At 33.7% G+C, this 15,794-nt stretch overlaps 1 protein-coding gene across 1 annotated transcript in view; it reads left to right on the top strand.

Annotated features, from left to right (window-relative positions):
- The window catches only part of ADAMTS19 (ADAM metallopeptidase with thrombospondin type 1 motif 19), a 221,253-nt gene that overhangs the window by 55,524 nt on the left and 149,935 nt on the right, over positions 1-15,794 (top strand). Inside the window, exon 7 of the mRNA XM_072950428.1 lies at positions 14,434-14,477. Within this exon, the coding sequence (XP_072806529.1) occupies positions 14,434-14,477 (44 nt within the window). The remainder of the gene's footprint in view (positions 1-14,433; positions 14,478-15,794) is intronic.

Below are 15,794 nucleotides of genomic sequence, written 5' to 3'. Positions count from 1 at the left end.
GTGTGACCCATGGTCAAAGAAAAGTAATCAATAGAGACTGACCTGAGAGATGGCTTAGATGTGGATTTACCAATTAATGTGGTTGTATTTGGAATCTTGGGAAAGGATGGGAATGGGTAAGAAAATTATTTGAAGATGTAATGGCAAATTTCCCCTCCAAGTTTCATGAAAACCAACAACCTAGAGACCTAGGTATATTGTAGAAAAACTGGTGAAAATCAAAGATACAGGGGAAAAAAGTTGAATTGGCCAGAAAAAAGAGATACATTACACAGAGGAAACAGTATTAAGATCAATACTCACTTCCCGTCAGAAAAAAAGCTCCAGATTTGGAAAAAATAGTTGCAATATGTATATCTAACAAAAATTTGTATCCAGAATGTATGTATGCATGTGTATATATATATATATGATATGTAAGTATTTAGAATTTTAAAACTCAGTAAGAAAAGATGATCAAAGTAGGATATGACCTATTTATCCAAAGACTAGCTGGTCATCTTGGGTTGACTAATTGACCTCTCTGAGTCTCATTATGAGATTAGTAGTACAGAGTGAAGACTACAAGGTATCTTGTATCACATCTAACATATAGTGAACAGTCAGTAATTTTTCCCAAACGTAAATAATTGTATAAGATCCTGTGCAAATATGTTAATGTGGAAGACATACTATCTGAAATATCTTTCGTTGTATTATTGTATAATAAGTGTTTTTCATTGATAGATTTGTCAGCCCATGGTTAAAATCCACTTTCCTCATCTATAGAATTATTACTCCATCCCATATAATGTTAGCCTCATTTAAGAATCATCCATTGTTGCTGAAGGTATTCTCTAGTGATTGAGACCATTTTATGGGGTTAGTTTAATACATTAAATATCATTAGTAGTAATTTTATTAGCAGGTTAAGGTTTAAATGAGAAAATAATATGTAAAATTCCTAACATCTAGGAATTGTGAAATAAGTATTAGTTCCTTTTCCTTCTTTTAGCTCTTTATATCCAGCAAAAATTCATTTAATAATTTACACTTCCTACTTGTATAGAGTGAGCCTACCTTGCCTTGGGATTTTTAGTCTTAAGTGCACTAGAGAGTTCAGTAAAATACTGAAACATGCAATGTTTTGTTTGTTTGAAGTCTACCTTGTATACCAAGGCTATTCAGTTTTTAAGAAATAATTTATACTGGACTAACTTACCTCCCAAATTCTGTTGTTGTAAAAGGTTTGATATTTGCTACATAATGAAAATGGACAGGAATAAACATTTAACTTTTTCAAATAGTCAAATATATGAATATTTTAAAAAGAAATACTAGCCAGCAGAATATTTCCTTTTATTTCAGGTTAATAAAACTAGCATCTGGTTTTGTTTTCTCATAGTTACGTAGGTTGATGGATAGAAAAATGATGAGAGAATTAAGTAAGTGACAATGATTAAGACCTAGAAACAGGAACAGCAAAATTAAATGCAAGAAAATGTTATGAAGTATTTCAAATAAAAAGGAAGGTTGACACATGAATGGAAAATAACAAAGCTTATAAGAATCAGAGATGTCTGGTATAATAGAAAGTATATCGGACAATGGGGATGAGCAAGCATTTAATCCCGGCTGGCTCCGTTATGAACTGTGTGGCTTGGCAGTGGTTCAGCCTCACTGACCATTCATTTTTTGTCTGTAAAATGGGCATGATAATACCTGTCTCACAGGATATCAGATTCAGTAGAGATGATATACTTAAATAACCTAACAGAGTGCTTGACCTTATCATGAATGTTCCGTTACAATAGCCACAATGTTGTCACTTTTGATTCTAATATTAAAGAATAGGGAGCAGGGTGTACAAATGAAGGCAGTATGAGCAAATATGTTTCTGTCATTCTAAACTACACATGAAGACTTTGTGTCCAGTTTGTATATCTGCACCAAATTTCCTTTAATCTTATGCCCATTTATGGAGTAAAGAACATGTTGAATTCATAAGACTCACTACTGGAATTCACAGCCAATTCCAGTGAGTGGTGACCCCGAATATTTTAAGAATATAATTGTCTGATACTTTGATTGATTAGTTGGAGGAATCCTACATATTATCAGTTTCTCCATAGAGAGTTTATATATTGTGTTTATGACAAAAGAGCCACAAGACATAGTCTTAAGTATAAAGAATAAGAGTAGCAGTTGCTCCTGCATAGCTTTCAACATATTTTCTGTGCTGCCTAACAAAGATTTTTTTTCCTATGAGTTTTTGAATTGGCTTTATGTGCAAAACACTAAAAATTGCTCGTTTACTTAAACTATATGTAACCTTAGGCTAACAAAAATTTGCCAAAATTATTTTCATATCTAACTATGTATAAGATAATTTTTGACTAGTTTTCAAAGGGAAAATAGATAGCTTTTAAAATTATATAAAAGGAGAAGGGTATAGCTCAAGTGGTAGAGTGCATGCTTAGCATGCATGAGGTCCTAGGTTCAATCCAGAGAACCTCCATAAAAAATAAATAAATAAGATACAACATTGTAAACTGACTATATCTCAATAAAATCAATAAATAAACAAACCCAATTACCTCCCTTGTCAAAAAAAGAAAGTATTTAATGATGTTAGTCTTTTCTAAAGGATTATAAGTAAAATACAGGTCTAAGCCTATTTCAGGTTATTTAGCAAGTAATTAAGATTTAATTCTTTTATCTCATCTTTTCTTCAGTCTGCTAAATTTTCACATTATTTTTACTTAAATGGTCAAAATGTATTTTAAAACATGCATCTTTTCTAGAATAGATTTTCTTTGAGAAAATGACAGGGTCAATTTCGAAAGATCATGTGATTAATGCAGAAGCCATTGAAAATCACTTTATTTGGGTGGTCCTCTAAGAAATCAGCTTATACTAAAGTTTATCTTGTTTGTAACTTTAAGCATGTTTTGTTTGAATAAGATTAACAAATCTTAAAGTCCCCTTGACTCTACCAAAAACTTTTTTTATGAATTGCTTTTTAAAAATAGAATAGCAAATATTGTTGTCAGTGAAAATGATTAGGAATTCCAGGGAACATGTAGATATCATTTTTAATTTTAATCTGAGTATCATAATTTTGTGTGACAGGTTTCTTTAATACATTTTTTATTATAGTACTAAATATTTCTGAAAAAAGAATCTGTATACCATATAGGATCTATAGTATTATTGGTGATCATGGGAGCTATTGTATATGCTTAATTCAAACTTCTAACCTATATTGAACACCACTCTGATATAGAGAAATTAGATTCCCAGCATGCATTAACCACAAAGGATATTCATATATTTATTTTTCAGGTGATAAAATCTGTCTTATTTATCCTTATGCGTGTAGGTGTTGGAAATACTGCTTCTAAAACTAAAGAGGGTGATAATCATAATTTGATTACTGATTCATATTTTTCTCTTCTAATTAAAAATGCAACATATTCATTAAAGAAATTTGAGAAATACAAAAATAAAGAAAAAACATAGCATATAATCCCACCCATTTTTCTACCTAGGAATAATTATGGTTAACATGTTGAAGTATATTTCTTCAGTTTTATTTCCTATGTATTTATGGAACTAAATACATATATTTATAATATCTGAATCATATTCTATGTGCAAGTTTTGCCTCGCCCCACCAATATTGTGACATTAATTTCATTCCTTAATTCCAATGCCATTTTTCTCTTCAGAACTTTGAAAAAAGAATCTCCTGTACCCAATATATATTTTTAAGGTATAAAGCTTTAAAAGCCACACTTCTAACTAATCCTTACCTCCCTTGTTACTAGCTTGTCCTAGCAATGTAACACAACTGTTCTCTTAAAAAAAAAAAAAAGAGGTGTCTGATGTATTTTATACATTTTTTTTTAAAAAAGAACATTATAATTGGCAACTGCATGTTCACCCCTCCATGTAGAAAACAGAATATTGCCCATAAAGTTGAATTCTTCATTTTATATACTATTTTACAACACATATTTTTGCTTAAAAATCTATTCCAAACATTCCCTCATCCTTAAATAGTTCTTTAAGAAACACTGTAGCATAATTCTCTCTCCTCTCCTAGTAACGCATGGACGTGTTCTTGTAAAAGTTGCCCAGAGGTAAGCAATGTTGAGTTGGTATGAGTCTAAAGAATGTAGTTTCATGTTGTATACAATTTCCTGGTTTTTTTTTCTTTAACTTTATATTGTATCTTGCAAGTCTTTTCATGTTGTTCATTGTGGAAGGCCAAGAATTATGCCCCAAAGATGTCCATTCTTAATCCCCAGAACATGTGAATATGTTCCCTCATATGGCAGAAGGGGCTTTGCCGATATAAGGATGTTGAGATGAGATTATCCTGGATTATCTGCATGTGTCCAATGTAATCATAAGAATCCTAAAAGATGGAAAAGGGAGCAGAAAGTCAGAGTCAGAGAGAGACTGGAAAATGCTATCCTGTTGGCTTTGAAGGTAGAGGAAGGGGCCACAAGCCAAGGAATGCAGGCAGCTTCTAAAAGCTGGAAAAGTCAAGCAATCAGATTTTACCTTAGAGCCTCTAGAAGGAATGTAGCCTTGATGACACCTTGATTTTAGCCCAGTAAGACCTGTATTGGCTTCAGACCTCTAGAGCTGTAAGATAACATGCTTCTGTTCTTTTAAGCCACTGAATACATTTGTGATAATCTGTTAGAGCAGCAGTACTGCGTAACTCCTATGTGGTCCATATCATTTGGAGGGAGGAGCAGACATACTGTTTTAATGCATATAAGTATCTTAATTTATGTAACTATTCTATTTTTGTGTAACTTTCTGAATTCTCACGTTTAGAGAAAAGCGTATATGTGTCCTTATCTATATCTGGTTGTAAACAAGTACTAGTATTTAGGATAATTACGGTGTACTTGCTCTTGTGTTTAGAAATACAGTCATCTTCCTTACTGTTAAATGCTCATAAAATGCAGTTAAACTCCATGTTTGGCCATAGGCTAGGATAACATATTAAAATAATGACCTGAAGGTAGTATTATCTGGGATTTATGAGACTATTTTAGATAATATTGTCTAGCAAAACAGATAGTAAGTAACCTGTGACTTATGATCTCAATCTGCTAGATCAGGTCAGTTTATAAAGTAATTATTCATGCTCAGATTTTCAAAACTTGAACTCCTAGGACTAACTGTGTGCTCTGTATGCACAAATTGTGTTTTTCAAAGATAAGACAGCATAAAGCACTGTTAACTCTAATGTATCTTTTAGTCATGGATCCAAAGCCAAAGCTGCACTGTCTAAAAAGGACTCCTGCTTAACAAAGAAAAAGAAAAAAGAAAAACCTTTTTGAGGGGTAAAATTTGCTGTAGTTTTGCTAAAACACTTCATGTTTTATGAGAAAAAAAAAAGATTTTTTACACTTCCTAAACCCTTTAGCAGAAATACTGACTTCAATTTTTTGCACCCTGATAGATAGGACCTAGAATAGGACCTTAATAAATTGCTTCTGTTCTGTGGAAAGCAATAGGGATACAGATCTGTGATTGAAAATAGGGAAAAAAATGTCAAAGGGTAGACACATATAAAATATTGATCAATACTGACAAATAATTCTACCTGTACTCCCCCAGGGACTAAGATCTATGTGGAAAATCGCTTTTCTCTGTATCACTGTTTCCACAGCCCACTGACAGGAATGTTTTGTCTCAAAGTGACCTACCACCGTATGATCAGGAAAGTCTAAACGAATGATGTCAGTGATTGAGGAAGAAAATTCCTTTTTAGTTCATGCAAACATACAAAGTTTCAGATCTTCAGCTTTGCAAGGAAGTTAGGACGAATAAAATAAGTTTTAATCTCCGTGGATTCCGTGGTCTTACCCATGTTTGACAAAGGAAACTCATAACCAGCCCGGTTTCCAGTGAATACTCAAGTAATTATTAAATGTTGCATGTTATGTGAGCACATTAGTAGGAAGAAATTTTAGCTCAGCTATTAATTTTGGTTTCAACTAAAATGAATCATGTTTGTATAAATCCAAACCTATCTGCAGTAATATGTTTGTGAAATTGTTCTGTGTGATACAATGAAGTAAATAGTTTAAAGCTGACCTAGTGCTGTGGGCTCACGGTAACAAAAACACAAATCATGTTATCCCAGCTGTCAACTCCATGAGTCCTTCGTGGAATTTTCACATTTCTCTTTGAAATTACAGAGAAAGTGCAAGTCTGTGTGCCTTGAAAATGCTCTTTAATTTAGAATTGATTTTATTAATGACAGTTCTGCCTTTCAGTATTTACCGAAATGCTTTTGGTTTATGTCCGGTACTTCTGCAAGTTAGTTTCAAAATAATGCCATTGGCAAGTAAGAGAAAATTTAATAAAATATAAGAAATGACAGAAATATATTAATTTAATACAAATCACAGAATAATTTTTGAATGAATCATTTATAGGTCTGTCCCAGGGCACTATAAAACTCGACAGTGAGACTTATTCTCAGATGCATCTTCATTCTTGGAAATTAAAGGCTACATTTCATTTTTTTCAATATAAATCAGAACTTAAACAGAATTTATTGGCCTTCCCAGTTGCCAAAGTCTAACAGTATCATTTCCATAAACTCACATAATGAAAGTCTATGATGCAGACTTCAGGCGCACTGAGCCAACATGAGCCACAAATGAGAGAATTTGAATCCACATAATCGTAAGTCTAGGCAGCAAACAAATCTCTGTTCCCCGGACTCCTCAACATTTTTGAGTATTATGAAATTAAGATTACATTATTTCAGTCCTCTGGAAAGAAGTTTACAGTTGAAGAATTGAAGATTAAGAATTAACAGTCTAAAAAAAAAATTACAGTCTGATCTGAGGTTTTTAAATGCTGCTGAGAATTTGTTCTTCTATTGTACTGAAAGATATTACCAGGGCCTTTGGATAAAAGACCTTGTATTTTTTGAAATAATGTGCTTGATTCATTTGTTTGCTAAGTGAACAGAAATTGGCTGTGTGATGGACTCGTAACTGCCCTTGACAATAAGCAGTGCATTTCTCATAGTTTTATCATGTTGTTTAGTTACAGATGAAGTCCCTTGTTTCACATTATGTAAATCAAAGTCATCTTGCAGCCTCATGTGTTATGATATGATGTATTGTACATTTAGAGAAAGCACTTAAAATCCCTTCCCCTCTACATCTGAATATACTTTGCACTCCGTGATTCTTGGCCCTAAGGTGAAGATTTGATTTTATGTGGTTCTTTAATTTTCTGCATTACCATGTTATTCAGTATCATCTGTTTTGGGTGTTTCTCTCTCCGTTTGTTTGCTGGCAAAGGCAACTGCAAAATAGAACTATCCGTTATTTGATACAGTTCCCTAGGCTTCTTCCTCACTGATCATGGACCCTTTATCACATTACAGAGGTGACTGTGCATCATTCTCTGTTTTGTCTTCAGAGCAGAAGTCTTTTTTATTTATCTTAATATTCCTCCTCTTATCCACTGCTTGGCAATATAAGAAGCACGTAGTGAATCCTGTTGTGTAGGTTGTGCACTCCACAGCAGTAGAGGGAGCCGTTTACATTGTTGTGTGTGTAAATGTACCCTGAGGATTAAGCAGTGCACAACCTGTACAACCAGGCATGCTGTCTCTGTGATAAAGTTGATTTCTGTTCCTTCTGACGCAGAGGAAGGCTAACTGTATCTGATCATTTACTCATAACAAAAATGTCAGCAGCCTTTTCCATTCTTCTTCATCTGTGATTATATTCAGGCTCTGAATGTGTTACACCACCAAGGGCATTTATTTTCCTGTATCATTTGGTGTTGGTTTTGAGCCAAAGAGACCAGCTTTGCCCAGGCTGAACACCAGAAGATGTGTCTTTCTGGATTTATTATTATTATTATTATTTTGATGAGTGGAGACAATCCTGTGTAGTATTAGAATCAAAGGAAGAATTGAAGACTCACACGTCAAGAAAGACGGTGAATAAGGAAACTCTAGAAATCTCAACCAGTGGGCTTGTATGATCCAGGGCCATTCACATTCTCTTACTATAGGATCTACTTTAGATCCTCTGAAAAAGTGGGTTTCAGTTGAGCAGGGGTTATATGTACAAGTTCGGTGACTAGAAGCCAGTGACCAGAAAATATGACATACTTGAAGGTGGTTTCCCAGTGGAAAGATGCTGGGGGTTGGGAACAATTAGGGCTTCAGTGGCTGTCAGAGAATCACTGAGCTTTTAAAAAAACTTTTATTATGATCCTGGGACCAAGGTTTTAATTAGGAGCAGTCTTGTTTTGCTCAGATTCATAGTTTTTCAGTTTTGTATCTTGAATATTGGGGGCAACACCATCCAATAATTTAACTTAGAAGTTTAGGGTAGGATGGCTCGAGTGATTACCTTTTATGAGAGAAAATCTGAGTGAGTCTTCCCTCATTTTTCTACAGTTTTCTTTCTAATTTTAGCATGCATTTTCAGAAGGTCATTTTTTATACTAAAAAAAGCTGTATGTTTTTAGACCCCTCAGTGCTGATGGATAATCTGATTATTCAATTCATTTAAATTTTTTTCTTTGCTGTTTACTTCTTAATAATTAACAAAAATTAGTCAGCTTTGCAACACACAGTCCAGTGGAATAGTAGATTCTTAAGGTATATACAAGCAGTATTGATAAGATTATATATATATATATGTATATATGTGTATATATATATCTTCTGTGTATAAAAGATTTTGTGTCGAGTGAAGATTAATGTATCAACTGATAACAGCCTATTTTTCAGTTATCCAAAATGGATTTACTAGTTTATAGATTTCCCACAATTAAAAAATAGCATATTTGAGAAAAACATGGAAGTTTTTACAAACTAGTGAAAACATGCTGTACTGTTCCCCTTGTTTAGAAATACTCAGTAATCAGCAGACAGCGCAGCGCAGCACAGTACTACGTTGTGTATCCTGCGTTTTGGGGGCTGACCCCACTCCCTTGCAGTCAGATGCGAGGTCTCAGCAGTAGGCCCTCTTCAAAACAGAGATGTCTCTGACATGGACTATAAAATTGGAGGCAGGAGAGAACGCGGCCACTGAAACAAACCGAAGTCAAGTGTTTTTGGGTGGAGTTAACTGAGGAGAGGAAGGGGGAAGGAAAAATGTGCAAGCGGGCCTGAGTCTCTGCCTGCCTTGAGCCCTAGTGCAGTATTAGAGAAGTGTCCTTCCCTCAGAGATCCACAGCAGTAATAAATCTCCAAGCAGTTGTTTATGAAGCAGTTCATCTGATAAACTGTCATACTGCTGTTGTCTTGTTATTTGTAACTGCAAAATGGTAAATGCATTCCTAAATATTGGGGGTGATTTAAATGAATTAAGAGTGAATCCATTTCCTGCCTTCTGTTAAAAATACATCATTTCAGTTTATTTTTATCTTCTTTATCTGGACTTTACCTTTTCCCACTTTACTCTAATAATTAAGAGTTGATTCTGTAACTTTCATAGAAATCATCTGTGTTGGAAATTTGCCTGAAGGAGTAGTAAGCTTATAGTAATTAATTATTGATAGTAGATTACTTTATTCCCTAGCTCACTCATACCCATGGCTGTCCACACAGTTTTTTTTCCATCTCCAACCTTATGGAAGAAAAATGACAATACTATACTAATCACTAATTTTTACAGTAATTTATAACTTACATAATCCCTATTTGTAGAAAGGTATCTTTCTAAAAATAGTAAATCAACTAAGGTCGATGTGAACATCTTATTGAGGCAATTGTGCAGGCTTAAAGATTTTGGTAAAAGTAGTTGCATGATATAAAATGTAGAAATAGAGTAAGGCATATGTGGCTTGTTCCTGTGTATATTAAGATCTAATATTAACAATAAATATGGCTCAGCTTAATTACAATGTGGTAGGTCACAGATTGTGCTCACTTCCTTTAATTACGTCATAATTTAGTCAACTAGATAATCAGAAAATGTTCTTACTATTGACATCTAGGGATTATAGAAATCATTTTACATACATAGATGAGCAAAAAATAAGAGGGCTCTGGCATTTGAAAAAAGAAACAAAACATATGTATAGAAAGCTCCTGAGGTAATGTGATGATAGTTGTCCTGGTAGGAGTTTGTTGGGCTTGGAAATCTGAATTCTTGGGTTTAACTTCTACATAAAGAAAAAACTTTGTGGCTTTACAAAGTGGGAAAGTGGAACTGAAATGATTACATGCAGCCAGAAGTCTTGGATACCTACATCCTTAATGAAAGTTTGATCTGGTGAAAGCTTTGAAAACAAGCACAGGTTGTCAACAGGAAGCATTCTTTCTGTCTCAGCCATGAACCCATGTTAGGAAAAAACTAATGGCTCCTCTGGGCATTCTTTATCATGAATATGATCTAACATTGAAGCTCTTAGTGAAAGCACATGCAGAATTGCTCTGAATGGGCCCTCTTTCAGCTTTCACCACACGCAGCAACCACCAATGAAGTACAACTAAATGAGTTCACAGCAGAATTCCAAAACATGAAATGACGTAAGAGCAAAGAGTCATGGAAAAGAGTATTTTAAAAGGCTGACAGGGATTATAAAAGAGCATGTTCATTTGATTAAAAACACAGAAAATTGAAAATATGAGAAAAATGTATTTTGGAAGAAAGAAGAGATGATTTGAAAATTGAGGAAAATAAAGCATCTTAAAAATGTACTTAAAAATCTTTTTCTGAGTTGAAGAGCAGAGTAGATTCAGCTAAAGAGAGCCCTAATGGACTGGGTGACAGGTCCGAGGGATTCACCCAGAAGGCTGCTTAGAGTGGTGAAGGGATGGAAGTACAAGAGTGCTTGAGCGTTACAGACAGAATGAGAAGAGCAAACGTGCACCTAAAGGAACCAAAAGAAGAGAGTGGAGAGCATGTGAGAGCAGTTAGCTAAAAAGATAATGGTAAGAATGCGTGTCTGTGCGTCTTCAAATTGAAAGATACACCAAATAACCAAGAAGATAGATGAAAACAAACTCAGTACCTGGACACATCTTGGTGGGACTGCAGAACTACAAAGACAAAAAGAAATCTTAAAATTAAACATACACTATGTTGTTATATGTCAATTATATTTCAGTAAAAAATCAGACACCAAATGAAAAAAAGAGCAAGGTCATTGCAGACTTCTAATTTATCTTTATAAATGCTAGACTAAAAGAAAATAATATCTTCACTATGCTGAGGGCCAATAAAGTCAACTTGAAATTCTGCACTTAGCTACTGCTCTGTCATGAATAAGTGCAAACGAATGAGAATTTAGGAAACGTTGTCCAGGACAATTTGGTATCCACAGATCCTTGCTGAAGGAGAAAAAGAAAATCAATCTCTCTAGAAAGTAAAGACATAAGATACTACTGAGAAAAGAAATTGCTAAATATATAGGCAAATCTAAGTAAGTGCTAATAGTTTAGAAAAAAAGTTATCTAACTTGAGATTTTAAAAATTGAGGTGGAATTCCAAGAATGCTTTGGAGATAGTACACGTTCAGTCCCAGACCACTGTTGTAAAGCAGGTGTTGCACTAAAGGGAGTCACAAGTTTTTTGGTTTCCCAGTGTGTATAAGAGTTGTTTCACTATACTACATCTATTAAATGTGCAATAGCATTACGTCTAAAAAACAATTTACATACCTTAATTAAAAAATACTTTATTGCTAAAGAATGTTAACAATCATGGGAGCCTTCAGTGAGTCATAGTAGTAACATCAAAGATCGCTGATCACAGATCATCGTAACAAATACAATAATAGTAATAAATTTGGAAATATTGTGAGAATTGCCAAAATGTGACACACAGACATGAAATGAGCAGTGTTAGAAAAATGGCACTGACAGACTTGCTCGATGCAGGGTTGCTGCAAATCTTCAATTTGTAAAAAAAAAAATGCAGTATCTGCTAAGCACAGGAAAGCAAAGCACAATAAAACGAGATATGCCTGTATAATGTCAAATAAAAATAGCATGAAAGATGGAAGGAAGAGATTACATTAAAAGTGTTTGATGTCCTTGCCTTTTTCAGGAGACCTCAGGTACTTTCTAGCTTTAGGCATTTTATGTGAATGTGGTGGGCAGAATAATGTCCATGTTCTAATGTGCAGAACCTGCGACTTTTATTTTATACAGCAGAAGAGACTGCAGATGTGATTATGTTGAGGAGTATTGTGATAGGGAGATTATCCTGAATTAACTCGGGGAGCCCAATGTAATCACAGGATATAGAGGAAGGAGGAGGCAAGAGAGTCAGGAGATGTTGTGATAGAAGCAAGGGTCAAAGTGATGCAGTTGTCAGCTTTGAAGATGGAAAGAGACCATGGGTCAAGAAATCCAGGCAACCTCTAGAAGCTGGAAAAGGCAAGGCAATGGATTCTTATCCAGAGCTTCCAGAAGGTACATAGTCCTACTGACACCTTGCCATCAGCCCAGTGAATTCTATTTCAGACTTCTGACTGGAGGACTGTAAGATGTCTTAAGCCACTAAATTGATGGAATTTGTTACAGCAGCAATAGGAAACTAGTACAGTGTACTTTCAAATGTAGAAATAACTGTAAATCAAACAATCTGATGTGATTTTTCAAAGTAGTAGCAGAAAAAAAGCAGAAAATAAAACTACAGGAAGAAAGAGAAAAACAGAAGAGAAGGACAGATAATATAGCTTGGGAAATAGAAACCACAAATAATAGGAAAATTCAAATATGTTTGTAATAAAATATTAAAATCTCTTATAGGGATATTATATAACTAGGTTTTACAGTTTTAACCATATGCTATTTATAAGAGAATTAGAGAAAATGAAAGTTGAAAATAGAACAAAGGAAAAAGATACGCCAAGCAAATATTAATGGTATTACTAACACATTAATATTTGTTAATATTAGATACAATCGCTGTTAATGCAGAAGGCGTTCAAAGGGATGAGTAGGGCCTTTACACAATCATAAAAACATTAATTCTAAACAAGTTATAAAGATTTTGAGCGATAATTTAGCTTCAGCCAAAACAAAGCAAAAATTAGCAGAATCACAAGAAAACATCAACAAATTTATAACCACAGTGGAATTTTAACAACTCTTCCTCAGTAACAGATGGAAAAATAAAATCAAAATGTCTCATTCTATTGAGCAGTTTTGTCTCAGAGCTTGTTATAGCTAGATCCAATGAAACGTATAGCTCTGCTCCGAACTGTTAGAAAGTACACATTTTAAGCATGCACGCAACATTTGCCAAACTCTGCATATAGTCACAGATGCTGCTGGATGAGCCAAGAAAATGTGAATTGAAAAGTAACCATTACAATTGTCAATGTAGATGTTATTGGGGAAATTGAAAGGAATGTTACACTTATTTTTTAAAGTTATTTTTCATCGACGAATGACATTCAGTTGGCCATAATAGGAGAACAAACTTTTTTCCTACCCTTTCTCCCTCAAACACACACAAAGACAAATTGCAGTATTTCTTGTAACAGAAAAAATTTTATAGAAGCTAAATTCTCATCAATAGGAAATTGCAATTATGGTACAGAAACAGAAGTGACAGCACTGATGACAAAAACATCAGTAACTGACTTGAGAACTTTTTTTGTACCTGGCATTGTTTTAAATGCCTTCTGTGTATTAACTCATTCAGACCACACAGTAAACCTATGTTTTAAATGTTTTAAACATGTTAAATCACCTAACCTGTATGGTAAGTTTGTGTGGTGGATAGATATCATTGTTACCTCTATTTTTTAGGTGGGGTGACTGAGGCACAAGAAGGTGAAATAAGTTGCCTAAGGTCAACTTACTGGCAAAAAGCAAATGAAAAGGTTTGCTTCCATATAGTTTGCCTTCAAAGCTCATTACTATTTAGAGAAGGCTTTCCGAGATATAACAGTCAGATAAAGAGAAGATTATTGAATTTTATTCATGGTGAGATCCCATGCATCTAAAAATACTAACTTTCTTATGCCTTTATTAATATGATTATCAGTCTTTAAATTTTTGCCAGTCTTATATAAAATATTGTATTGTTTTGAATTGTACTTCTTACATTTAAATCATCAATATGGAAATTATTTTTGTATCATGTGAAGTAGAGATTTTGTAGTATTGTTCAAACAGGAAGCCATGTCCCTACACCAGATTTTTTTTTATAATAAATGAAATTCTGTAAAATTCAAAACAAGAGTGGATTTTTAAAAAAATATTGTCTGTGAAATAGGACAAAATATTTCAGGATTATATCAGGTAAAAATGGATCATTCTTACATTTTCTTAGAATTAAAAATTAATCTTATTTCTGGTTGTATTAAATTCTTGGAGATAAAGCATGTTGTTCAATTATCCATGTAACTACAAAAAATGAGTCACATATTCCCTATTTTTTGTGGAACACACATTATTTTCTGTTTTCTTTCTAGGAAAGATTTCTGTGTACACAAAGATGAACCGTGTGATACTGTTGGTAAGTGTATGTAAACATTTTTACACTGGAGATGTTCTATATTTGTTTAAACAAAGACAGTTATTTGAGAGTGCTACTTTCAATTAAGTATTTTTAGAATGTCAGAAATAGATATTTTCAACCTGTATGTTTAATCATTTGTCAATACTTCAGTTATTAAGCTTGAAGACGTATGTGCACTATATATTAGAGAACAGTTTAAGCGATAGTTTAAGAACATCATGACTTCTTTTTTATTTTCCCCTACATGTACACATGGATTCTATAAAATTTTTTTATTATTGATAAACTGAGGCAAAAATATGTTAATATCAGTAAGATTGACCTTTTTCAGGCTAATGGATTTGTTTTTGAGTTAGGTGCATTTGACATTCTCTGAGATTATGTGAAAGTTCATCTGATTTGCCCAGCTAATGAGGATTTTCTGTACATAAAATAGCAAATTTTCTATATTTTGTCCTAAAATAACTAAAATCACTACAACGCACCATATAGCCAATAGAGTCCATGAAACCACAGTTCTTAATTTTGAGAGACTGGGCATATATATGCTAATATAAATGCATGTATATAAATTTACCTGTCTAAACATAGATAAAAATATAGATAGATAAAATTATGTAATTATATATGTATAGTTTTAAGTCATGTAGCAGTATATAATAAGGTAATATTGGATTATTGGTAAAGTATATTTAAGAGTCATGATCTGGTATTGACACATCACGTGGGGTTTATTTCCATAGGGTAATGAGTATTTTAAGTTCACCATGTTTGAGGTGTCATTTATTCTTTGTGAGGTGAACATTTTAAAAAAGGGGACAAAACACAATAAAGGCTTATGGGTATTCAAAAAAATAATTCTAACTAGTTGTATTAACATAAGTTCTCACCAACCTGCTCCGATGATTCAGTTGCTCAGACTGCTGAGATAGTAAGTGGAAAACTGTTACAATAGCATGAAGCAGATGATGATGGAGTCAAAGGAATGTTTGGCTCAGAAGGGAACGTCAGCATAGGAGGAGCTGGACGCCTGCGGAAAAGCTGAATTGATTTAGGGATGATCTTCCTGGTGTTACTAACTTACCTGCTTCCTGAAGTTTTCTTTCCTTTTTGCCTGAATCTCCCAAATTAAATCTTGATACATGGTTTTAATCAACATGACCATGGAAGCATCTGATTACCAATAAAGCTTGTCTCAAAATAATTACGTTTTCCTCTACTTAAACAGCTGTGTTGCTCCAAAGCCTTCTTTTAATACAGACAGATCAACCTCTTGCATTTTAGAGCATCTGAGAGAAATCTTAATCAACTCGG

Source organism: Vicugna pacos, chromosome 3, assembly GCF_048564905.1.
Source record: "Vicugna pacos chromosome 3, VicPac4, whole genome shotgun sequence".
Taxonomy (NCBI): Eukaryota; Metazoa; Chordata; class Mammalia; order Artiodactyla; family Camelidae; genus Vicugna; species Vicugna pacos.
The sequence above is the reverse complement of the archived record's forward strand: the minus strand, read 5'-3'. Positions and strand labels throughout refer to the sequence as shown.